This window comes from Manacus vitellinus, unplaced genomic scaffold, assembly GCF_001715985.3.
Source record: "Manacus vitellinus isolate BGI_N305 unplaced genomic scaffold, ASM171598v3 scaffold_22_pilon, whole genome shotgun sequence".
In the NCBI taxonomy this organism is placed as follows: Eukaryota; Metazoa; Chordata; class Aves; order Passeriformes; family Pipridae; genus Manacus; species Manacus vitellinus.
The window spans coordinates 4,823,965-4,849,412 of NW_021939632.1; the positions used below are offsets into that span (position 1 = coordinate 4,823,965).

General features: G+C 46.3%; 2 protein-coding genes across 2 annotated transcripts; one reads left to right on the forward strand and one right to left on the reverse strand.

The window, feature by feature from the left end:
- Window positions 1–2,263: 2,263 nt before the first annotated feature.
- TSN (translin) lies at window positions 2,264–9,393 on the reverse strand. The gene is made up of 6 exons (XM_029959875.1): window positions 9,299–9,393; window positions 9,112–9,205; window positions 5,617–5,713; window positions 4,706–4,821; window positions 4,144–4,223; window positions 2,264–3,798 (listed from the first exon to the last, which is right to left on the reverse strand). Exons 1-6 carry the CDS (start codon window positions 9,347–9,349, stop codon window positions 3,562–3,564), a joined length of 675 nt encoding a protein of 224 aa, XP_029815735.1. The 5' UTR covers window positions 9,350–9,393; the 3' UTR covers window positions 2,264–3,561.
- Window positions 9,394–9,681: 288 nt separating this feature from the next.
- Window positions 9,682–14,161, forward strand: NIFK (nucleolar protein interacting with the FHA domain of MKI67). Its single transcript, XM_029959896.1, is given in 7 exon segments — window positions 9,682–9,824; window positions 9,944–10,049; window positions 10,751–10,859; window positions 11,537–11,748; window positions 12,284–12,364; window positions 13,580–13,730; window positions 13,733–14,161. Coding segments are annotated over 7 exon segments (840 nt in total). The 3' UTR covers window positions 13,771–14,161.
- Window positions 14,162–25,448: the final 11,287 nt, after the last annotated feature.

Consider the following 25,448-nt stretch of genomic DNA (forward strand, 5'->3'; position numbering starts at 1 on the left):
CCATGAATTCAGGGGGGAGGAGGCTCTGAACAGCCTCTACACACTCTTCAGTAGAGCTGCACTGCAGCATCCAGCAACAGGCAACACTTTAATGAGGGAAGATGGACTGCTGGTGAGTAACGGGTCGGCATCCATGCACAGACCCCTGGGGTCACAGACCCCCTGCTCTCCTTAATTGCCTTAGTGTGTAATGAACTCACTGGCTGAAAAACTTGAGTGAGGCTCTATAGCACAGAAGTTCTCACTTTCCTCACAGTGGAAAGAAGACAAATTATTTACAAAATAAAAAGCAGTTAAATTACTGCAAGAAAAATCAAAGTTTACCACATAGTGTTACAGGTCAAAGCATACTTAAAGCTGACACTACTTAAAGCAGGGAGAGGAGGAAGCCTCCCTCCACACACTGGTACAGCATGTGGAGGGATTGTGTGATGCACCAGATTGGGAGCAAACACCGCTGAAAACTAAAGATCAGTTCCTTGATCCAGTTCACTGCACAAAGATGTTTGCTGGGACCAGAAAAGGGCAGCCTGGAGGTGATAACATGTCCTTTAACAAGTGCCAGGTTGAACAGGTGGCTGGACCCTGGCTGCAGTTAATGAATTCCAGCAGGCAGAGCCCAGTTCAACAGCCAGCCCCAAGGTCTGCTCTGCATCCTGTGCCACGGAGCTCTGCTCACCCCTGCTTCCCGAACCGTTTCAGGTCACCACTTCCATTGATCTACTAGGCTTGAACAGGCAGTGCTATAAATAAGGAGCAGTTAATCAACTACTTAAGTGCCCTTTTTACTGAAAAAAAACAAACAACAACACAGAAATGACGTCAAGATGCAAAAAAAACCCAAAAAGCAAACAAAAACCAAATGAGTGAATACAAAGATGATCCAAGAGAGTGCTCCTGGGAATACACTTGAGGCTGAAGTGGCTCCGGGAACAGCCATGCTGGCTGTTGAGTCACTCAGTGCTCCTGCTCTGACTCACTCCCCTCCCAGCTGCCAGCGCTGCGCAGTCCATTCAGTACCAACAGGAGTTACTTGTTCAGAGTTCAAGTGCATCTGATTCATCATGAGCCATCAAGCCTCTGCAGTCCTTGGAGCTCACTGCCATTCCCTGCTGGCTAGCCTGTTCCCATTCCCCCTGGGAAAGGGAAGGGTCAAAAAGAGACATCTCCCCATCCTTCCAGGTTTTCCTTCTTCCCTCTGCTCCCAGCTCTGGGATGCAAACACAACTTATAATTTAGGATCAGGGTACTGTGCAGATTTACAGTCAAGGCCACAAGATCCTACAGGCTACCTCCTTGCTGCAGCCTAGAAAGAATTACTGGTTTTCTTTTCCCTTCTCCAGACCCAGCTTGGGAATGCACTGTACAGCCTGGCTCTTGCAAATGATGCTTTTTCAGAGGAAGATGCTAGGCTCTCTCAAAACCTAGGAACAGCAAAGAACAAGGTGTTTGCTAACACACTCCAGGAACACAACACAGGAGTGTCTCTTTCTCAGGCACTTGCTCTTCACAGAGCCCTAGACAGAAGGATCCCACACTTTGCACCTCTTAAGCCCTAAGTAAGAGACTTGCTCTTCCAGTTGACCCTCCCTGTGACACAGCACTGCTCTATGTCCACCCAGCTCTCGGAAAACACTGAGATGCAAGAGCTGGCAGATCTGGGATCTACTGAAAAGCTGCATTAGGCACATGGGATCCTGTGTCAGGAAGCAGATCTGTTGCATGACCAAATGCAAATGGAGTACCTGGGACATAAGCCATGACAAAGCCTTAACTAACACCAGCCCTGCAACCAGAAACCTGCCCTGCCCCGTGGCCTCACATCCCAGTTCCACATGCCAGGAGTCCTCCAACCTGAGACACCCCAAACTGTTGCTCAGGAAACTTTTCTCTTATTCCCCTGCTCCCACACATTTCCTGTGTGACCTTGATCTGCACAGCTGTGTCTCAGAGCCTCAGTGTGTTGTTTCACCCCACGTCTCTGGTTTTGGCAGCAAAACTGGCTTAAGCTCCTTCCTTCCTCCCACCTCCACAGAGTTAAATCCAGAAAGGTGCAAACAGTGGCACAGGGCAAGAACAAAGAAGTACTCTGAAAGCTGGTCTCATTGCCATAGGACTCAGGAAGTTACACCCTCATTTTCTTCACTTGTGAAAGAGGGATATTACCATCTGGGTATAACTGAAATGCCAGTGTATCAGAGCAGGGTCCCAGGAAGGGAAGCAAACAACAGCAGGTGATCAGAAAACAGACAGAGATACCAAATGGCCAAAATCAAAGAACACATTTTATTGGCCAAAATAACCAAGAAATCATTTTCTTCCAATAAACAAATAAACCCCCCTAACTGAAACCGTGGTAAATCTTTGCTAACAAACTGAAACACTAACAAACCCCACATAAACTTTACTGTTTATGTTCATCCTCTGGAAGTATTACTCCTCCTACAGAAGTTATTTGTTCTCCTTAACCCTCCTGCACCACCAGAAGTAGGAGAATGGAAAAACTCATTCAGGAAAAGAGAAAAAGCACACTGGGAGCCATGAGTCTTTCCACTTACATAGGTGAAAGAGGCTGTTGGTGTTTGCAAACACCTTACATGCAATTACCTGAAACTAGTAATTTGCCCTTTTCTCAAGATACAAACATTTAACTACACAAACTATAGTTTTGGTTTTTTTTTAATCTCAGGACAAGGGTACAGTTGTGGCCTGTACAGGTTGTTACAACTCAGATGCTTCTCTATTCAGAAATCTTGGAAGTTAAAAAAAACATTAAAAAATTGGTTAGACTGAGTTCTTGAGGCAAATGATCATATTCAAACTCAGCATTTACTCATGTCAGTAAAAAAAATATCAGATAGAGAAAGCAGGCCTTTGAGAAAACCTTGCTCTCCATGGTAACTGAAATCTTGGAGGAAAGATAAAAATGAGAGAGAGAGAAAGAGAGAGATGTGCCAGACACCAGTTCCAATGGAGGAATTCTCAGGAATATTTTCACTAATTTCTCAATTAAGGGGGTTACATCAACAGAAACCATTTAAAAAGATCTGGTTAGTAAACGGTTATGCAAATCTGTTCAACTTACCTAGGTGAAAATTTAAGAAACAAAAAGGCAAAAAAAAAAAAAGTCTTAAAAAAAAGTAGATATTTACACACTGTGTTTTTTAAAACATCCTGTGTATCTGCACTGAGGTGTGTGCTGTGCACACGTCTTTGAAGGTGTGTGAGCAGTCACAGCCACAGCACCTCACTGCCAGAGCAGGGAAGCTACACTACAGAACTAATGGGAATCAGCTCATGGGAGTCACTGACTATTGCTGCTGTGCACTGAACAGCACCGTGTGTCTGACAGGGGAATTCCACTGGAAACAGAGAGCCTCCTGCCCTAATTTAGACATGATTTTACAAAACATCTAACACCTGTACCACACCTTTTGTAAGAAAATAGAGAGCAGCTTTGAGCTGCAGTTCTTCTAAACTACTGTAGGAAGGCTTCACTAGATACTTCCTAAATTGGCAACCACATGAGGTAATCGATGATGCTGTTCAAACGAGCATCCTTCATTTCTCTCCGCCTGCACCAACTGTGGCCTCCTTATTGAGTCCTCTGATCGACAAGTCATAAACCACTTCCTCGATCTTCTTGACATCGTATTTCAGGCCATCGTAGCGTTTCCTCAGAGAGTCGTTCTTCAGGTTGAGGAGACGGAAACCAGAATCCAGCTCGTTGATAAAGGTTGAGATGCGGAGAGGGCGGGAATAGTCACCGGCTGTGACACTGTTCACTGCCAGCCTGGCCTGTGAGAGGAGACACACCGGAGAACGTTGGCAGAGCACCCACCCAAATCACAGCACTGTCCCCATCAGCTGCTTTACCAAATGAAGCACCTGTTTTCAGGCAGTCAGATTATTTATACTTAGATCTACCTTTTTGCTGACCATAACTCTGGATTTTCAATCAAATGATTAATGTAAATCTTAAAAGTATCAGTGAGGAACATGCAGAGAAGCATCTTGCTAGAAGTTCAGATCAAGGTGGTGTGTATCAGAACTTCCAGAACAATTTGGGAAAGCTAAAAAATACATTACTTTGGGTTTTTACATCAGTTTCAATCCAAAAACATGCACGAATATCTTCCTTACCAGCTCACTGGCGAGAGTTAATACACCAGAAAGATAGTCTTCAATGTCCAGGTGAAAGCCCCGCTCTCGATCAGCTTCAACTGAGACAAAAACAGAGTGGTGATCAGGTGATTCTGAGCATGACCAAAACCCAGCCAGCTGAAATTGCATTTGTTTACTGGAGGTAATTTGAAATATCAAATTTATGAAATACTATTACAAAATAAAAGTCAGCATTTTCCTGTATGTATGATGAAATTACTGCCTCTCCTCAGCATTTTTATTCAGCATCTTGTACGTCCTCAAGTGGCAGTGCAAGAGGTTATAATCAATCCAAGAGAATAACTGAATTTACATCAATATACAAGATGTATTTTCCTTGTGTTTTTTCAAATCTTTTGCTCCGCGGTGACACAATTCTTTTATGGCAAAGAATTTAATGTTTTCCACCCTTTTTGAACACTAAAAGCAAAAAGTTAAAAAAGTAAGCTCACATCTTTGTGCTACTCTTTTGGTAGATTCACACAGTTTGAATGGATGGCCTTCACTGATGGAGAATTTATTAATTACAAGATTAACTTACTCCCAAGTATTTCTGCAACAGCTTCTCGAGTCACTAATGTTTCTGACTCCAAGTAGACTACGAACGCTGCCAGAAACACCAACCGCTGAAGCACAAACCTCCAGTGCTCATGAAATCTGCAGAAGAAACACCAAGTGAAGGTATAAATAAGTAATGTCTGTTACTGGAGCATTAGGCAACAGGCACACATTATGTGTGCATTGTGTTTTCTGCCTTTACACAGCATTTTGCAGTATTCTGGGCTTAACAAAATGACACCAGCTGAAAACCATCTCCTTGGTACCCCAGAACTCCATCCCCAGGTTACCGGCCAGACACATTTGCTTGTCCCTCTCACACACCTAACTCAGCTCCCAGAGTTTTCCAGGTTGGGGTGCCCATAGACAGTCAAGGCTTTCCCTCCCACCTTCTCTCAGCAGATCTGAGCTGACAAGATCCTTGTTCTTTGAAATGTTCTTGCCAGACACTGTCCCCTTCTGGCAGCAACAAAACACACAGGTGACAAGTTCATTTAGTGTCTGCACGACCAAACAGCCATTTCATGACAGATTTAGAGCTCTGCTTCCAGAAATGCCCCAAACCAAACAACTTAACTGGAATTAAGGGAGCAGCAAATGCCTAGCTCCCAGATACAAGATAATCAATTTCTTGAGCTTTCTTTTTTTTTAAGAAAGTTTCTAGAAAAATAATTTAATACTGAGTATTCTTAGTGAAAAGTTATAGTGTTTGAGCAAAAGCATTTTTTTATCTATGCTGACAAAAACCTCATACTTGTCTATCATGATTTACTTTTCAAAGAGAAAGAAGCATTCAGCCCATACACCTTTAAATCATTATTCCATAGCAATGATGCCAAATGCCCAGGTAATTCCCATATATATCTGTGTCTGGCTGGGTGTGATCCTGCGCACCTGTAATACTGATCAGCAGGAAATTTGGTCTTCAGAGACTCCATCTGTGTCCTCACTGTACTAAAGTGCTCACGAGCCTTCTGACATTTCTTTGGGACTGAAAAAGAAACAGCACAGCATTCAGGGAATGAGTATATTCAGGAAATGGATACTTGACAGGGACCAGGGGTTTGTAAGCAAAGTTTTCTAGTGTAGACAGTGCCATTTGTGCTTCTTCATTGTCCAAGACAGGCTACTGACCCTCGGAATCCATCTAAGAAGTATTTCTTGTCACACCATGAACCACAGAGTTAAAGGAGAAAGACTCCTGAGTTCCAGGCTGTCTGATCTGCTCTGGGCCTTCTGAGTCATACAGTCAATGGAACAGCAACTTTTCTTTCTCTACATTAAAATCTTATCCTATTTTTTTCTTATCAATCAGAGTTAGGTTATGTGAGGTGTAACATCCCTCCAGGTAATTGCATTTCCTGCTTTTTAATGATGTATTTGCAGAAACTGGGTTTCAGTCTGTCCAGTGTGTGTTACCCTCTGCAGAGCAGCGATCTCGTTTCCATACCACCCACTGCCACCTCCCGTTTGCCAGCAGGAGTTACAGCCACGCTGCACCCGCAGCACCAGCGACCGACCAGAGGAGTTAGACCAGAACTTCTTAACTGCAGCCCTCTCACAAATCCTGGCCACGGACCAAGGAAGGCCAGAGATCAACCTGACAGGCTCTCCTGCACGTGTAAAAACAAGGATTATTCACGCAAGATCCACAGAAGCTAAACCTGAAAGCTGTGGTGGTTTTTATCAAACAAGCCCTAGTAGATGTCACTTAAGTGTGTTTATAAAATTTTTCAGTTAATAAAACATAATTTCTGTTTAAAGAAAAAAGGGATGGAGAATAACATAGGAAAAAATAAAAGCTTCAGGAAGCAGAAGGTGTGAGTGCTCTGTGTGGCAGCCAGGATGAAAGACCCATGTGAAGCTCACTGAGAGCTAAGGGCTGCCTCTGTTGTGAGCTGTCACATAGCCAGGGGGGACAGAGTAAGGAACATATTTGCATTTTGGCTTCTACCACAGGAAACCTGTGACAAAAATAAACAATTAACTGTAAAATTAACTGTAAAGGTTTAGACAGAAGTGCCCAATGATAGACACATAACCCCCAAATTCAAACTATCCTTGTACAGGTATCACCCCTGATGTTGCTGTTGTGAGAGCAAAGACACTGAGGTGGCTGTCAGGCTCTGGAGATCCTGCTTGTCACCCTGGCTGACATCAGCTACCAGCAGGCTCACACTGCCCTGGGCAACTTTCTGAGCAGTTCTCAAACTCCATTTTGGACAGGGAGCCAAGGAAGCTTATGCAAGGTGTCCTTTTAAAAGCCCCTGGCTGGTATGGGGAACTGTCCTCCATCAAATTTCCAACCATGCCATGTTTCTACTGACAGAGCTCATGCCACTGCTTACCCTTAGGACAGATTGCTCGTGCAAACCCTTCCCTGTTCTCACTGACTCTCTGTTGTTTCCCTGAGTTTTCATCACTTCCCCTCAGCTGATGATGCAGGAATAAACAAAGGAACCAGGAGGCTGCAGGAGGAAGGAAATCTTCTCCCACTTACACTGGCACAAGGAACAACTGGCAAAATGGCTTCTGCTGGAGCTGCACCAACTGCAGCTGCAATTCAGAGCAACACAGCTGCAGTTACTCAGCATTAGAAGCTCTGTCACCTGTGAACTTGCAGTAATTAATAGTATTTTTGACCTTTTTATTATTAGTTTGTATATTTTACTTATAATTTAATATTTTTCTAGTTCAATGTAGTTTATTAATAGTGTTAATAGTTTCCTTACATCTTGGAATAAATAAGTGTAAGGCTAAAAAAATCTTCACGTTACAAAGTACAACCAGAACTCTGCTGCAATGAGAATAACTCTCATAGTTACAGGAGTCATTGTTTATCCCTTTTTAATCTCCTAATCATTCTAGTTTCTTAGTAAAAACACAGTACTGACTCAAACAACAAGATGCTGTAGGAAGCCAGACATTTAAGGTACTTACACTGCAGAACTACAGCTACTATCAAATAAAACTGCAGTCTGAGCATGTGACATCTGACAGGTGCTGTTCTCCCCCAACAATGCTTCTGTTAATTTGCATTCTATTATCAATCTAAACAATTATTAACTTTCTTTACTACAATGGTAACTGATGACAAACTGACAGGTCTGTTACCGTGAGTTAACTCCTAACCTATTAAGCATGAATTCATTATTTTTGATATTACAAGAACTATAAACTGAAGCTTTGGGTTTTTGGCTTGGTTTGGAGGGTTTTGGTTTTGTTCTTTTTTTTTTCTTCAACTACTCCAAATCTCTTCTCAAATTCTGCAAGTTCCAGGACCAGCTCTGTCCAGGAATTAAAATTAAATGCTGGAAAACAGCCTCTGAAGTTGTCATCCACATAACATCCATGGGTTTTCACAGCTTGTCTAAATAACCAATCAGCAGTTCTGACTTCCAGCACTGCCAGATTTCCCAAGCAGGTAGAACTTGCACTTGACAGCATAGGTCAAACCTCAAGTGTTGCTAAACACAGACCCTCTCTGAGGCCAGAGGAATTCCAGGCCTCCAGCTCCAGGAGGAGTGTCCTGGTGAACATCAGGCTGAAAACAACCAGTCAGCTCTGCAGGTGAATAAAACAGCACCTGGGGAGGCTTGTTCTATTCACCTTCGGAGGGTGGCCTGCCCAAATTCCTCTCAAGAGTTTCCAGCGAAGTCAGAATAGTTGCTTCTTCTCAGGAAATGCTGACTAGGAAAAAAAATGCTTTTAAGTCACATATGTAAGTTTATTCCAGTAGTTTCACCAGTAAGCTGAGAAACGGGGGAGCTGAAAGAGCACATTTGACACCGGCAGTGCTGCTCTCATGGCCCGGAGGAAACAGGCTGGCCCTGAAACATTCTGTCAAACATCTTAAAGCAAATTTGGACTGAGAGCCTGGAACCAGGCTAGGCACGACCCAAACCTCAAAAACAGCAGAACAATTCCTGCTGCCACCCAAACATGCAGCAAGGACAGCTCCTGCTTTTTCAGCCTTTGCAAATTCAATTTGTATTTTGCAACATTAGGTAGATTTTACACACACACAGAATCTGTTTTGTACAAATCAGATTAAAGCCCAGCCCCTTCCCAGTCTACCCTGAGCACCCTCAGAGCTTTCAGGACCGCAGCTTTTTGGGGTGTGGGGTGAACGGGTGGGAAGAGGACCCTGATACAAAGGTCCAACGAGTGATGATAGAACAATCCATGCACACGTCACTTAGAGGGATACCCAAGAGCCAGTTCAGCATCCCAGGAAGTAAACACCTAGAGAAGAACACGTTGCTCTGCACTGAGATGGGAGCAGAGAAAAAGAGAGAACGGTGCTCCCTAGGGCTGAACGGCAGCTTTGCTACTTGTCTGGCTTGAAACCCTCCCCCCGCGGCCCGGGGCAGGCGGAGCGGCACTCACTGTGCTGGAAGCCGGGTCCCTGGTGCACGCCCTGCAGCAGCGTCAGGATCTCCCGCGCCGTCTGCTCCAGCGCCTGCACCACCTTCCGGATCTCCTGCGGGCACAGCGCGCCGTCAGCCGCGCCACCGCCCCAGCCCCCCCCCCCCGGGCGCCCGCCCCCGGCCCTTCTCTCGTTTGCCCCCGGCACCTCTCGGATGTCCTGGTCCTGCCGACGCGCTCCCTGCAGCGCCGCGAACATGTCGTCTCACCGACCATGGCGGGTGCCGCCCTCTCCGCCCGCGGGGCCTCCCGCCCGCCCCCGCGCGCCGGCCTCAGCGCCCGCGGACGGGTGCCCGCGCACCGCCTGAACGGCCGAGCAAGCCGGGAGGGGCGGCTCGGGCGCGCTGCCCGACCCAGGGGAGAGAATTGGTGTCCCCGGGGAGGGGTCGCTGGCCCCGCAGTGCTCGTGTCCGTGTCCGTGTCCGCGTCTCGGGCGCGCACGGGCAGGGCCGGTCCGGCGGGGTCGACGCGAGGGCCTCGTTGCTTGGGAGACGGCGTTCCGGGCCTGCGCGGGCCGCGGCGAGCGGCAGCATGACGCCTTTCCGGCGGAGCAGCATGCCGCGCCACGGCGGCTGGGCCGTGAAGTGCCCGCCCGCTCCTGGCGCTGGAGCCGCGGGCTGCAGCGCGGAGTTCCAGAGAAGGTGCAGCGGCCGCAACAAGCGGCGGCGGCCAAGGTGGAGTGGCGCCAGCTGGGGCGGGCAGGGGGGGCCGCGCGCGGGTCCCTTCCCGGTCTGGACGCGGGCCACGCTGTCGTCCGCAGGAGGAGCTGACGCCCGGCGGTGGGTGTTCGTAGGGGACACCTCCCGCGGGGCCTTCTGCCCGCAGCCGGCAGCTCCGGCGAGGTACTTCGGGCCAGGTTGCGGACGGTGACGCGGCTCCGGCTCTCCAGGAGTAAGAAGGTGAGTTGAGATAACTTGGCGGCTTGCTGCTTCGAGCGGGGCGCGGGGGGCGCGGCGGAGCCCTCAAACCCGCGTTCGCCGGCGGTGGGGCCGGGCGGCTCGCTTAACACCGGGGTTTCCTCCCTTGCGCCAGCGGCCGCCCCGGAGGCTCCCTCCGCAGCCCCTCCGCCCGTGCCACACGTGGGACGCGGCGTTCCCGGCAGCGCCGGGCTCTGCCCCCGACCGAGCACGGGCGGATCGGCCGCGACTCCTGCGGCCCATTTTCCATAAGTAAATTCTCTCCTGTGGGGGATGTTGCCGGAGCGCACCAGTTCGAGAGACGACGTGAAACGTCACGATTCCGCTCTAGTTTCTTGTTGCTTTGTGTTCAGTTATTCTTCTCGTTTCTGGATTTGCTATCACGTTATGAGGCTGCTGTATAAGCTTGGTAACAACCACAGAACAGTAGCCATGAGGGGCAGATGTGTTTTTTAACATGTATGTGCTGGTGAGCTGTTTATTTTATGTACAAACGTATTTTACAAATAACGTAATACCAGTTTAGGCCTAAACCTGGTGCTTTTCATTATTTCACTGAACTTTTCAAAATTACTTGTGTTTAGCTGGTAAGGGGTTATGACTTTGGAAGAATAAAATAATTTTGATAGAGCTTTTCAGGTACCAAAGCATTGTTTCAGGTTTGTCTCTGTCATCACTCACAGACTGGAGGCAGCAAAGGCTACGCATTTATAGAGTTTGAGTGTGATGATGTGGCCAAGATTGTTGCAGACACAATGAACAACTACCTGTTTTCTGAAAGACTGCTCAAGTGTAAGTATAAGCTGAAGTGTAAGTCCTCTAATGTGGAAAGGAAATTCAGAGGTATTTCCGTTATTTTTTTTCAGACTGTTCATAGAACCTTAGGGTTTTTTTATGAAGTTTTTTCCCAGAAGTATTTTCTGTGGGACTAAGCCTGCCTTCCTTCCTTTCTTTTCGTCATGTATAGAGAAGATTCTCTGCAGTCCTTTGGTCACCATTGCTGTTTTTTCCTCTGGGCTGATAATGCTCACAGTGTGATTCTGTAACCTGAAATCTCAGGGAATGGTTGGGTTTGCTGTGGAGGCAGCAAATGTGAAAACTCCTTGTTGTTTGTAACTGTTGCAGCTGTTTTCTGTAAGGTCAGACATAAGGGGCTTTTTTGATTACAAGATTAATGAAATCAGTGAGTTTCTCAGACGGGGTGACAGTAACACTTGCTTTGTAAAGGATTATGAGCTTTGTGTTGTTGTAAAACAATTATCTGTGATTTCTCTGGGTGAAACTGAAGTGTTCCTTCCATCCATCCTCCATCAGTTCTCCCAGTGACTGAGCGCTCAGTTGCATGTTCTGTGTTGATAAGATGCTGCACCACTGACAGTGTTGTCACAAGGAGTGAGCGGCGTTGTGTGGGTGTGTCTGGGGAGAAGGGGAGCTCTGCCATGACCTCCTGTCCCATGTTTGTGGTGCAGGTCAGTTCTTACCTCCTGAAAGGGTCCATGAGGACCTCTTCAAAGGCTGTGACAAGATATTCCGGAAGCCTTCCCAGCCGGCGGTCCGGCGGTACAACAGAATCCGCTCCCTGGTGGAGAAGGCCAGGATGACACAGCGCCTGCTGCGGAAGGAGAGGCTCTTAAGGAAGAGGCTGGCTGAAAAGGGGCTCGATTATGACTTCCCAGGATTTGTAAGTTTGGCACCATTTCCCATGAGTGTTTTGTGCAAAATGTGTTTCTAGGGCTGTGCTAAGTACAAGAAGATCACCTGTCTTGTGTGGAACTGGCAAAAGTCCTGGAGCCTCGGGGAGGTACAAGCAGTTAGACATTCTGTGGCTTAATACTGGAGTGCAGTTCACTGGAGAGCAGCAGGGGCTTTGCCTGAGCCCTGTGGGAGGCTTTGGCAGGGTGGAGTTTGAAGGCGGGTCTCAAGCCCTGAGCTTCCATCCATAGACCCTGCCCACACTAACCAGGATGTCACTCCTCTGCAGAGGGCTTGGATCAAGTGCTTGAGTTGTAAGCAATGCTGTATAACATGGTATGTTTTTAAAATGCACAGGAGCAGCTTTTCTTGTGTTGCTTTGGGTGTTTTTGTTCAAACCAGATCACCTCTGTGTCAGTCAATCTATTTACTGTAACAAAGAAACCTGTGGACTGTTAAGTGACTGTTTGCAACTTCCCACAAGGAAGTTTGTAGTGATCCACCTGATCTGTCTTACTTCCTAGGCTACGCAGGCCCTTTGCAAAGAGAGGAAAAAAGTTAAAACATCCAAGAAATCAAAACTGAACGTTTCTTTGACCAGCCAGGTAAGACGGACTGACTAGTCCTAGTGGTGTCCAGTACCACACTCCGCCATTCACACCAGGGCAGATGTTTCACGTCTGCAACCAGCATCTTCATCTTGATATCAAAAACCTCGACATTGTTTGCTTGAGAGATTTTTGTGCCAGTAGCTCCTTTGAGATATATTAACACTCTTGAACAAGGGAGGGCGGTTGAATCATCTCGGTTCTTTCCCCCGTGGGAGTGTTCAGCAGCGAGGGCTTCTGCTCAGCGTCTTGTAACCAGCAATGCCCATCCCATGGTGCCCCCAGGTAGTGGTGGGTCTGCTGTCCAACTTGGCTGTTCAGCACTCACTCTGCTGGGGACAGGCACCTGTACACCACCTACACCTGTGCTTTAACCTGTATGAAATGATCTTGCTGGTATCCTGCTGTTGGTCTGCCCTATGTTACAGTGCCAGCCTGTTTTGGTGAAAAGGAAGTTGAATTGTTAACACAGTCTAGTGCAGTGTGTCCCCATTTACATACTGTGCTGTCCCTTCTACCCCGTGCTATTCAGGCATGGTATTTGGTGTTTTGGAAACAAATGCCAGCTAAGAGCAGCATTAGGATGAAAGGGAAATTCAGGTCATCAGGACTGAGATTTGGGATACTGACAGTCTAAAAAGGTCTGTAAGATTTTGTTTCATCACTGTTGTGAGTTGGTTTTGGTTTGTTTTTTTTTTTTATTTTGAATGTTGCTGGATTTACTTGTAATAATTGGGACATGGCTGATTGTGAGGAATAACTTGTACATTCTGTCAGCTGAGTTCTGAGGTCTTACTGAGATAACGAAGCTGGGATGTTTCAGCTCTGCTGGGGGCTTGATTGTGGAATTTCGGTATGCCAGTCTCAGATATACTTCCCTCTGTCACCCTGATTCTTTTCCTCTTGGCTTTCATGGTGCTTTGAGTCAGGAGATACAAAGCTTAGAAAGCAAACGTGCATAATGAGTTGTTAGAAAATGTAAATTAATTTACATTTGCCTTTTACATACACTTTTTTGAAGGTGACACTTTTGTCTGAAGAAATAATATCTAAAAAAATAGCTGGTTATAAAAAAAAAAACAATTTTCCTTAAGGTGTGGAAATTCTGAAGGAGAGGTGGACTGAGATGCCTCTCAGTGGTACCACAGGAGCAGTGACAACTTTCTCTGGCAGGTGGCTTTGCAGTGAATCATGTTTTTCTGATCTCTTCAGGATCCTACTCCAGTCTGTACTCCTGCAGTGCTCGAGCGCCGGAAAGCTGCTCAGGTGGATGATGATGCAGAGGATGACGAAGTAACTCTCCGACTGCCCCCTACCAGTGTTAAGAACGCTGTGCAGAGGCCAAAGAAGCAGCCAAGGAAAAGACCGAACCTGAATATACAGAAATAGACTTAAAATTTTAGGGGCTATAGCCATGTTTTCCCTCAACTTAAAAACTGTTGAGGTGGACCTTCTAGTGGTTCTGCTGCCCTGGCTCTCTTCATCCTGACTAGACTGTTTTAGTCTTTCCTAGGCAAGGACTGTTCACAAATCCTCCCCCTCTGCTGTAGCCATCAGAAGACCTATGGCCTTCTCTGCCTTTGAAGATTTTCTTGACTTTGTGCTCACAAGTGCCCATGCTGTGACATGGCTACAGTCGTGCCGGAACCTCCAGTTAATTTTGTAACTTGACTCTACCGCTCACTGTTTGGAAAGAAAATGTGAGGCTGTCCACTCAGAGCTTGCTGAGGAAAACAAATGTATCTTAGATTTATAATTAATGACAGGTTATTAAAAAAAACCCCATTTTTCAACTTTGTTGGCTCTGGTAGTGGTTCTTCTGTTCAACCCACTGTCTGTGTTTCATGTGAGTTCTCACATTTTGGACAAATACAGGGCAAGAGATTTTTTTTTTTCCCCCCAGGAGGAAGACATTCTATGAATTTCATCTCCTGTTTGTGATTAGTCAAGATCTGCCTGTACTGTCCAGGGCAGAAGTAGAATACCACACTGCCTGAGCAAGCCAGTGCCTTTCAGCCCTACTTTCAGCAATGCCTGGGAAACTACCTTTGCCAGAATATGGAGAGGTTGCAGAGAGCTTGGAAAGGCCTTGGATTAGGAAGATGGGGAGAAGAGACAGAGTCAGATGGCTCAAGTCACTCACATTCAAGATTCCCATTCCTTTCACTGTGCAGGCCAAAGATTAGTGTTTGAGTGTTCCCTGCTGCGGAGGACACAGGGTGACGTGGCTGGTGGCTCAGCCAGAGTCACGTTCATTCCTCACCCACTTCTGTGAAAGACATTTCACTCTGCAGAGGTCCCAGGTGGCACCTGCTGACGTACTGCTTTACCTCAGGGCTGGCCATGCAAAGGCAGCTCCGGGGTTTTGTGTGCCACAGATGTGCTGTTGCCTGGTTCAGAAAATATTCAAGGACCTGTGAAGTGTGGCTGCTTTTAGGAGGGCTTCTTGCTGAGCTGTAGAGAGGAGCAAACAGTGACAACTAGCTTAGATAAAGCTGTTCTTAGATTGAGCCAGGCTCTGAGAAGATGCATCAGTAATCAGAGCAGTCTGGGTTCTATTGGCAGTTCTGTTGTCCCTGCAGCACCTTGTCCCTGCATTTTAGTTTCGCTGCCTGCATGAAACAAGGGTATCTTCTGCTGCAGGGGGCAATAAGCACATTGCAATATTGCAATAAACATCTGGGTGGGTGAACCAGGAGTGGGAAGGCAGGTTTACACTCAGAGAACTGAGTGTAGCTTTTTGTTCTGCATTAAGATTTATTTTTGTTCCAGCTAGCTTGTCATAGGGCTGATGGCAGATATCCATTCTGTTTGAAAAGGCAGTTTGACTGTGAACTTAGAATTTGGATTTTATTGCAAATCTGAGACCTGTAGAAATTCCAGTTTGGGTTCTCTGGCACCTACTTAGCCATGATCTTTTGTTGTCTGAGATCAAACACTCTCTGCTGCTGTTGGCTGCAGGTCAGGTTTGGCAGAAGGTTTCAGAGGAAAGCCCAGGTGATAATAACTGGCTGCTCAGGTAGGTGGCTGGCACTAATTCCGTGGCTATTTTAAGACTGGAGTCCTGGCAGAGGAGGACAAATCTAAACCATTGGCCTGGCTAATCCTGACCTATCCAGCCTGATCACTTAAATAATTGTGAGGTTATAACATTCTCTTGACTCAAATGAGACCATTCTCCATTGTCGCCCTAAACTGTCGAGGAAGCCACTTGGGTGAGTGTGCCTTTATATCAAACACTTGTCACCTTGGGCATGCCAGAGAAATCAGTTTACCAGCCTGCTGGTCGTGGACACTCCTTACCTTTTAATAGAGTGTTGCTGTGTACATCTGCAGGCTTTCTTCCCTCTGCATTGTTTGATGTGAAACAGGCAGTGCTTGCACCTCAAATCTGTGGAAAATACATCCTCAGCTAAGATGTGAGATACACGGGGTCAGAATAATTGGCAGAAATTGCTTATCTGTTCATAACTGATGTGCAGCTCTGTAAGAACTTCTAGCTTGACATCATACAGCAGAGAGCAGCAGAAAAAAAAAGCAATTTCTTTTAAAATCCATGTTCCTAACTTTGTGTTGGGCAAATAAAGATGGCTGTTGGGTCAGGAAGAACTAGAAATGTGGCTGGACTTTCTCCTGCTGGGAGCTGAATCTCTGGGGCACAGCCTGACAGCGGGGGGCAGCATGCCTCAGCTGTGGACTTATGCTGCAGGACAAGGTTTCCCGGGAAATGACGTCCGTCCGGCTGTATGAAGAAACCCGTCTTGTCCAGGCAGTTTGGAGTGACTGGCTGCGTTGGTGTGACTCATGTGTCTCCAACAAGGTTTAAGAATGTGTGAAAAACCTGGTATGGATCTTAATCAAAAATGCCCATTTCTGTGGTGCTACTCCTTCCTAGGCTGTTGAGTTAAAGCTGCTCTTAAGAGAACTTAAGTTTATCTAGAGTAACTTCTCCAGTGCAGTTCCATGTTCACCAAAGCCTGAGCATCCTCCTTCCTATGCTTCCCATTCCAACCCTTTGGCCTGCATTTTGAACCCAGAGTTGCATTGTTCCTACTTTGCTTTTGTTGCTGTGCTCCTCTCTGTGCCCACTGTTCTGCCCCTGCTGTGTCCACTTGTGGCTCTCTTCTGTGTTGGACTCAGTGGATTCTTTTCATGCCGCTTGCAGTGCCAGGGCTATCCTGTCTGGCTGCATGAGCTTCCAGGGGCTTTGGCTTCTGCAGGTCTCTTGGACAGGTTTGTTCCTTTAAGCCAAAACCCTGGCTGCTGCTGACTCTCCATGTTCACATAGCAGTGTGAGCCTTGATGGGAAGACGTTCAAGAAAGCTGTGCTTACAATAAGGTTGCTTCCTGCTGTAATTTTCCTTTCCCTTCCTTTTGTTTGTTCATCTTCCTTCAATTGAGATCAGCTTAGATGGCAGTTCTGAAAAGCAAGGAAACAAAATTCTGTTTTGTTTGAGTAAAGCACAACAATATCCAGGCTACAGCAAGGAACTCTGGGCAGAAGGGCAGCTTTTCTTGGTGATAGGTTCTGTTTTTAGGCTGCCTGTGTTATTAATATACTGCTGTCCAGGGAGATGTACGTAAGCAGAAATTCAGACACCTGATACTTGCCAAACATAGTTTCCATAGCAAGTGGACAGACATGCTGTGTCATGAGTTATGCCTCAGTGCCTGCACTGATTTTATTTTCTCATCTCTGCAGTCATTTGATCATTCATGTTGGACAAACACAAACCTCCTGGCCACTGATTTTAGGGCAGGCTCTGAGTTGTTTTTACTGGGATGCTAGGAGTGTTGGGGCTGTGGGTTCAAGGCATGACTTGCAAGTTCTCTGCCTTTCAGTAATGAATGACTTTGTGGAGCTGTTTTGCTGAACACTTACGTATGTATTACTGTTTTCAAGCTTCAAAAACACATGCTAGCCAAGCCTGCTAATTTACACTCATTTATTACAATTTCTCTGTTTTGCAGGAGGGGGAGCTGGTTTTAAGAGTGCTTGGTATTCCCCAGCACATGAAGTACTGGAAGTATAAGAAGTATGGGGGTTGGGGAGGGTGGGGGAGAAAAGCAGAATTGGCTGCGAGATAGAGAGGAGAAAGGAATGATGAAGCCAGTGTTCACCTCTCAAGAAAAAGGCACTGGTGCATTGGCAATGTTAGACTGCTCAAAATTAAAGATGCAGTTTTATGTTTCCTTACTTATTTTGCCTGTCAGATGTGCTGTGGGATGCCCAGGCTGCACAGAGCATAAGGGGTGTGCTGCAACCACGGTCCAAGTGCTGGTGCTTGCTCATGATCAGAGTGGAGGAGCAGAGCAGGCTGGGCAAGTGACACTTGCTCTTGCCAGTATCAAGCCTGTTTGCTTGCATACCTGGCTTTTCAAAAGGCTGCAGCCCTGAGGAACAAGGCTAAAACCTGCCTGCAAATAGCTCATGGTGCAAGGGAGGACTTGGGCATGGCTCTGAGGGGTGACACACTCTCCTCTCAAGTAACACACCAGCGAGGCAGAGGGTAGCTCTAGCAAATTCCCCCTCTCCCAGCTTTCCCTTTGGAGTGTTGGGATGTTTGGTTCTCACTTTGCTGTGGGATGCAGCTGCCTGGGGTAGGGCTGTGCTGTGTGAGGTGCTTTGCACATCCCTGCCCTGGGCAGGGTGTTGCAGGTGAAAGCCAGACATGTAAGTAACAGGAGTAGAGTGAATGTGATCTCCGTTATGTGTTTTCCAGGAATACCCATGAGTCCTCTTGGACCAGGCTCCTTCATTGTCCAAGGCACTGTTCAAATACATCCTGTTTTCCTGAGTTTACAATCTAACCCCCAAATTCTTGAAATGTTCAACTCTAGGCAGCAATAATCTGCACCTTCTTAGCCAGAGATATGTTGGGGACCACCCCAGGGTGCTGCTGGAACAGTGGGGAGGCCATTCTGAGCTGCTGTCTGGCATGGCTAATGCAGGCACATCCCTCCCTGCCAAAGGCCAGCAGCTGTCAGAGCAAGCTGAAGAAATGGCTAACTGTGTGAGTGAGAATTCTTAAAGTGAAACACTTTCTCCCATGCAGGGTGCAGCAAGGCCTCTCATCACTTCTCCCACCCAGCATTAATTAAGCATATGGCAGGGGCAGAGATCTTTGCTGTCCTGGGAGCCTTGGACTAGTTGTGGCCAGTAATCATGTGGCTCTTCTGTGCTGGCAAAGGATAAACTACACAGAAGCTCCTACATAAATCTTGGCTCTGAATGAGGAAGAAAATGATGGTTTATAATTATCTTCAAATTTGTTGCTGAAGAGAGCAGGCAGGGGTGGGAGGATGAACACTGCAGGACTTCGAGACAGTAAGGCACTACGGTCACTTCCTTTCCCTGGTTGCACATTTGACCCTGCACTTGACCCATTACATGGAGTCTAGGGCCTGGCCTGGATTTGAAACTTGTTGTTTTAATGAACAGGAAGGAGAAAAAAAATCTGGGTTTTATGGTCGTGGTTTTTGGAAAGCCCTGTTTTTTTCTGCTTGCTCCATAGTGTGGCGTTGCTACCAGTTTCCCACAAGGGCTTGCACAAACCCAGCAAGTTTGCATGTGTGTTGTTTTTTTTAAAAAAAAAGCAGAGAAGTAAGTTGCTTCTGTCAGGGTGGCTTCGCAAGGCTGAAAGCATTGCACCATTTTGAGAGTGAAGGCAGTACTTTGCCTCTCACTCCTGTACTCAGTTACTGTTTCTCACAGAAGGCAACCTGCAGTGGGGGGTGAGCAGAGTATGTGCCAGCTGTGCAGCAGCAGCACAGCTACTTTGTTGCCTGTAGCATTTTTATTTCTGTTGATGTGAGAGCTGGAAGAGATCAGGTGTGATTTTCAGGTGCTGGGCTATGTTTGCAGGTCTGCCTGTTACAAGGGCTGGGTTCATCTGCCCAGACACAATGGGCAGAGGAAATGTAAGACAAATCTATAAGGCTTTTCCCTCAGCTATCCCACACAAAGATGTGGTGTTTGCAATTTATTAACTTGACATTGCTTAAAGTGCATTCTATTAAATTGTATCCTGAAAAACAAATTCCAGGTTTGGAGCTGCTGGAGCTTTGTGACTGGTCTGGCCAGAGCTATGCAAGTGCAAGGGACTAGTTTGAGAGTCATCACGGATTCTCCTAAGGCAAACCTGTCTGTTGGTGTAATGTCAGTGCAACCAGATGAATCACAGCCCAAGTTTTTATCCTGAGAACTACTAGCTCAGCTTTTTTTCCCCATCAGCTCATAATTTTACAAGATGAAATCCCACCGTGTTAATATATAGTATAGAAACAATCAGTTGGTTGTTAAGACTCATTTGGAGTTGGTGATTTGGACAATTGGTTTTGGGTGAGCTGCCAGTGTATGTTTGCTGTGTTGCCATTCAATGTCAACCCTCCCATTGCATTCTGTAAGAGCTTCCATTAATTTCAGTAGAAATCTGCATTTGGGGTGAAGGGTGACCTAATCTTTAGAAAGGATCTTAATCCACTTAGCCTTTCTTGCAAAGCTCAGCGTTTTTTCCTTGTCAGGAGCAGACTGCATTCCTAACCTTGATGTGTCACTTTCCAGTTGGCTTAATATTTGGGTGAGGATAAAAAGGAAATGTTGTTCAAAGATTAAAAGAACCCATGCTGCTAAGGTATGTGCACGTGTGATATGCAAGTATAAAAAAAAAGAAGATATAAGCATAATTGTGTTTGGGTGGTGGAAACAAGATATAATAACATCAGCAGATGACTACGGAAAACAAGTACAGGAAGAGGTAAATCCATTTGAAACAGTGTAAATGGGAAATTATGAGGGAAGAGGAAATGGGGCTGAAATGTTGTTTAATGTAAATTTAAGTGCAAGACAAAAATAGGACTCTTGTAAGTTTGACCTGTAAACGTCTCTTCCCAGGGGCCTGAGGGCAGCCAGGAAAAATACAGTCTCTGATACAAATACAGGACCTAGTGCCCATGCCTTGGTAAGACCAGAGATCATCTTCTAGGCTACTGCATTAATTCTAATGCAGCTCAGAAATGGTGGAAAATTGTTGCCAGTAGCCTGTGTTCAGTCTTGGGGGGTTTAAGCTCAGGCTCTGGTCACAAAACAAAGAATTCCACAATTAACACTAATTGGTACCTTCCTTGATGTTTTGGTCAGGGAGAATGAACTGTTCCCTGCCTCCCTGGAGGCAGTCACTCCAGGTCAGGGGAAGAGGCCCATGGGGATGTCGCCTGGCTCACAGGACCTTCATGCCAATGGGAAATCTCTAATCAAACCCAAATCACACTTCATGAAGACGACCTGCTTTGTATGTGATGTTTCTCCTTGGGTGGCCAAATGTCTGCAAGAAGTGAGCACACGCAGACGTGCCCATGTGCACACGATGAGCCTTGAAGCCATTTGCTCACATCCCTTTAATCAAAACCTCCTGCTTTTGCATTTTCTTTTCTGTTTGGTGACTGAAGCGCAGCTTCATGTGCCTTCACGTGGGAGTTAAGTGGGTCAGTGGGATGCTTTGTTCGTGGCAGCTCTCACGTGGAAAAAGTCCGATGCAAAACGCTGAGGCTTGGCAGGAAAGTGCCAATTAAAGATAGCGGTGGAGGAGCACATTGTGTGAGCTGAAAGTGCTCAAATCTGGGGCTGTGACAACTGTCATATGCAAAGGAAAGAACGAAGAATTACTAAATTTGATGTTGATCTGAAGTACTGTTTCCCTGTTTCCAGTGTTTGTTCTCACACAGTATGGATGAGGAGTTCGTTCCCTGTTTCACAGGTGAGTGGTAGAAGAGATGAGTCACACAAGGAGCCTGTGCCAGAGTGGGATCAACAGCACTCAGAAGCTGGGTACCTGGGCTTCTCCTTGTGTTGGCCCATGGTATTTATCTGCCAGCAGCAATCCAGCCTTCTCCTTAGCACTGCACAAGTCTGTTCAGATGATGTGTTCAGGGGATTTAAGTGCCAGGAGATGGCAAAGGGAGAGATGCAATGCTACATCAAGTCAAGTGAAGCTGTTCTCCCCCTCAGCCATGCAAGTAGTCAAGTTGGGACAGCACATAAAGGAAATGTGACTTTCTAGGTCTGCATGGTGGTGTGCTAAACTCTAGAGAAGCAACTCAGGGACAGCCAGGTTTTGATGCTGCTGTCCTTTGCTGTCTGGGCAGCTACATCATCATACTGTCATTCTTAAATAAACACATTTCTCCTTGGAGCACTCGGCCTTCAGATTCCTGAGAAGATTTTGTGCAAAAGGGCCCTGAAGAAAGGGACAAGACAGATCACTCAGCCATAGTCAGTGTTTCTGCTGAAATAGAGCCAGTCCATCCCTCTACTTCCCACTAGTTCTGTTTTATTGATGGGTTTTTGTTTGAAAGAGCAATGTGGGTAATTGAAAGCTAGTCTTACATTTCTTTATTTTAAAAAGCTTTCTGACTTTGATTTGCCCTTACTTAAAAGCTTTCTGTGCCCTTGCTGCAGATGTCCCTAAGTTCATCTTGTGTTTCACCCTGCAGGTGGACTTGTTTAGCACGTGTATTGGCATACGCCTGCTCAACAAGCAGGGAACAAAGTACTTTGCAGGTGGACTGATTAGAGAGATACATGCTGCCTCACTGGGAATAGTACCCTCTCAGGAGACAGATGTTCCTACCTTTCTGTTGCACTAGTCTGATTTGGAGATCCGTGTATGAGACAGGTAAGTAAACGGATATCTTTCAGAAATGAGAGTATAGTAAAAAGTATCCTTTTTTAGGGATGCTATGTATAAGGGTATTGCCAAATGCCCGCTGTTGAGCCACTGGTCCTGAAGGCCTTGTCAAGAAGTCACATGTGATGGTAGCAGCTCCTCCAGTGGTTACTGCTGTTTCCTTCATTTAGAGAGTCCTTTCTGCACCCCAGGATAAATCCCCAAGGACTGGTTAGCAATAGCATAGTTGTTACCTAACAATAACTTTGGGGAATCTGAATTATCCCTGCAGATTGGATTCCATCCAGAAGCTTAGATCTGGTTGCCCTTGGGGTATCCTGATGTGCCTTCATGGTGGGTTTCCACTGAGAGCCATCACAGGCAATGGATGTGCAGATCTGTCATAGGTGTGCTGGAACTAAAACAGATGGATATCCCTGGGAAAGTCAATGGACTGTGCAGGGTAATCAAGAACCTCATCTGAGCAGAACTGAAGAATACTGAGATTAATGTTAAGAAACCTGAAGGGCAAGAATCAGAACAATGCCTTCACCTCCTTTTTAAAAAATTTGAAGAAAGCTTTCAAGCTACAATGTATTTTGGACTTCTTTTTCCAATGAAAATGAGGCTTATGTGATCAGTCTGTCTGTCTGCTCCTATTCAGCTGTCAGGCTAGCCCCCTCCTTTTTCCTTCTCAACATTTAGGGAGGAGGAAAGAATCTCAAGTTTCATGAGAACTGGAAGAGAGAAATAATCATTGCCAGCCTCAGGGGAAGGCAGGAGGGGAGCTCAGGCATGGTATGATCCCTTTGGCAGAAGGCTGCCCTTCGACGTGCGTGTGTACACAGCCGTGGATAACCACACACTGTGCTGCCTGTGTCCCCTTGGAGGGGACTGTCACAGGAAGGTAGGGCTGCTGAGAGAACAGGGCAGATTAGAGGGACAAAACCCCCAGATCTGTGGGAAACTAAGCATTATTGGTGCTACTGCTCATGGAACAATTTGGTTATCTTAAATATAGGCAGAAACTGTTCTAAAAGTCTTTGCAGGGAGCCAAGGAAACAGTCACATAATAACAGGAAAAAAAAATCAAAACATTAGAGCTGATTAGGTGACAAATTTATTTCTGTGCACAGACTTTACCTGTTTTATAATAAAAATGTGAAGAAAACACATAGAAAATAACTGTGTCCACAATCTTTTTGTTAATTGCACAGTGAGGAAGCTTTTAAGTTTTGTGCAGTTGTCCCCTAAGTCTTGCAACAAAAAAGAAAATAAAAAACATATTTTCTATGCAAGTGTTATCTAGGAGGGGAGGAAAAAAATACTTAAAAACTACACCAGATGTATTTCTCAGCATTTCTTTATGAAGGTTTAGGCTGTTGGTCACTGCCAAACAGTGACCGTAAAATCACCAAAAGTAAGAATCTGTGAAGAAAGGGCAAACATACAATTATATCAGAAGGAATATTAGGAAATTTCCAAAGTAAATGCATCTGTATTGCAATACTGAAGAGAAAGAATTCACAGCAAATGTGATACACAATTATTGACTTCTTACTAAAATGGAATTAAATATTGCTTATCGTAATTCAGCTAATTTAGAACTATTCGGTCTTTATCTAATTTTCTTGCTCAAAATGGATTGTGATGGTATTTTGGGAACAGAGGGAACTATCTAGTGTCTGAGAGAACTTTGCCTGTAGTTGTAGCGGATCCAGCTGAAGTGGAAGGATTATTGGTCCTTTATTAATGTACCTGTGACCTCTGTCATCAGCTGCAGTTGGGAGACTGCACAGAATCATAGAATCACCCGGTTGGAAGGGACCTCTGAGATCATCAAGTCCGACCCTTGATCCAGTACTGCTGCAGTAGTGCAAAATGAGAGCAGGGAAAACAACTGGAGTCCTGGTTGCAGAACTGCCAAATGAGGGAGGGAAAGCACTCGGTACAGGGACTGTGCTTCCTCTGGGTGCAGAGTGATGGTAACATGGGGACTGGGAAGCCACAATAGGTGAAGCAGAGCTGTGGGTAGTGCTTAGCCAGTTAGGGCTCTCAGGAGATAAGCTACTGCCTGGGGGTGAGAACCATGGTAATTTCTAAAGCTGGTTTGTAATCACCTGCTTTCAGTTTACCCAGAGCTGGCATCCTTTTAAGCACTAATATCCCCAGCTTTCTCTTGACATCTGTGCAGCCTTTTCCAGAACTTACGTGCAGCCTGTGCCGATGGCTTTGCTTAAAGCAGCAGTTTAAATATTGCTCTCGAACCTGAGGGAGGAAAGGAACAAATTACAAAATCTAGGATTATTTGGAGAGGGCTTGCCAAAAACAATTTCTGTGCCAAAATTGTGAGCCAAGGAGAAGGGCATTATTATTTCAAGAAGTTGTGAATGAAAATGAACCATTTGTTCCACATACAGCTCTCCCCTATGAACTGTTTTAATGGCTCAGACTACAGGCTTGTTAGGAACCACAATGTCACCTGGGGAGGTCAGCTGCAGAGGAGGAGCACAGTGGTGGTTCAAGGGGAGATAGAGGTTCATTCCCTACAACACCACGAAAGCAGCAGTCATGAGCCCAGGCAGGAAGATTGTCCAATGTGTCTTGGCAAAGAACCTCTGCACAGGACATTTGTTTCCCATTCTCACCTCAGCTACATAGTGGTGGCACTGCAACTCATTCCATGTAGGAGAAAGATTTAGTTGCTTTTAAATACAGCTTTTTAACTAAGGCTGCACAAAGCAGAGACATGTGGAGCTCCTGGAGCATCCAGAGGATCCAGTGGAGAGCAACAAATGTGATTAAGGGACTAGAGCATCTCTCTTATGAGGAAAGGCTGAGAGTTGGGCCTCTTCAGCCTTGAGAAGACTGAGAGGGGACCTCATCAATGTGTATCTAAAGTGGGAGGCGGTTTCAAGAGGATGGATCAGGTTCTACTCAGGGGTGCCGAGGAATAGGACAAGAGGCAACAGGGAGAAACTGATGCACAGCGAATTCCACCTGAATATGAGGAAGAACTTCTCTATCCTGTGAGTGACTGTGCACTGGTACAGATTGCCCAGAGAGGCTGTGGAGTCTCTCTCACTGGAGACATTCCAGAGCCGTCTGGATGCAATCCTGGATGCCGTGTGCTCTGGGATCACCCTGCTCGAGCAGGGAGGTTGGGCCAGATGACCCCCTGTGGTCCCTTCCAACCCGCCGCATTCGATGATTCTGTGGAACAGTTTCCCTCACTGGGGATCACTAGAGGATGGCAGTGCCCTGGTACGCAGCCGCGCGGCAGCGCTGAGCCCTCACGCTATCGCCAATTCTTTGCAAAGCATTTGAGCTTCTCTGCGGTCGGACCCAGGAGCCAGGGGCACGGCAGTGCCCGGAGCCGCCCTCGGGGGCCGATCAGGCGGGACGGAGCTCTGGCA

Coding starts and splice junctions, on each gene's coding strand:
- TSN (XM_029959875.1), bottom strand. CDS start 9,349: ATGTTCGCGGCGCTGCAGGGAGCGCGTCGGCAGGACCAGGACATCCGA. Junction 9,206..9,298: donor AGGACCAGGACATCCGAGAG/GTGCCGGGGGCA, acceptor CTGTGCCCGCAG/GAGATCCGGAAGGTGGTGCA. Junction 3,799..4,143: donor TAACTCTCGCCAGTGAGCTG/GTAAGGAAGATA, acceptor CTCCTCTCACAG/GCCAGGCTGGCAGTGAACAG.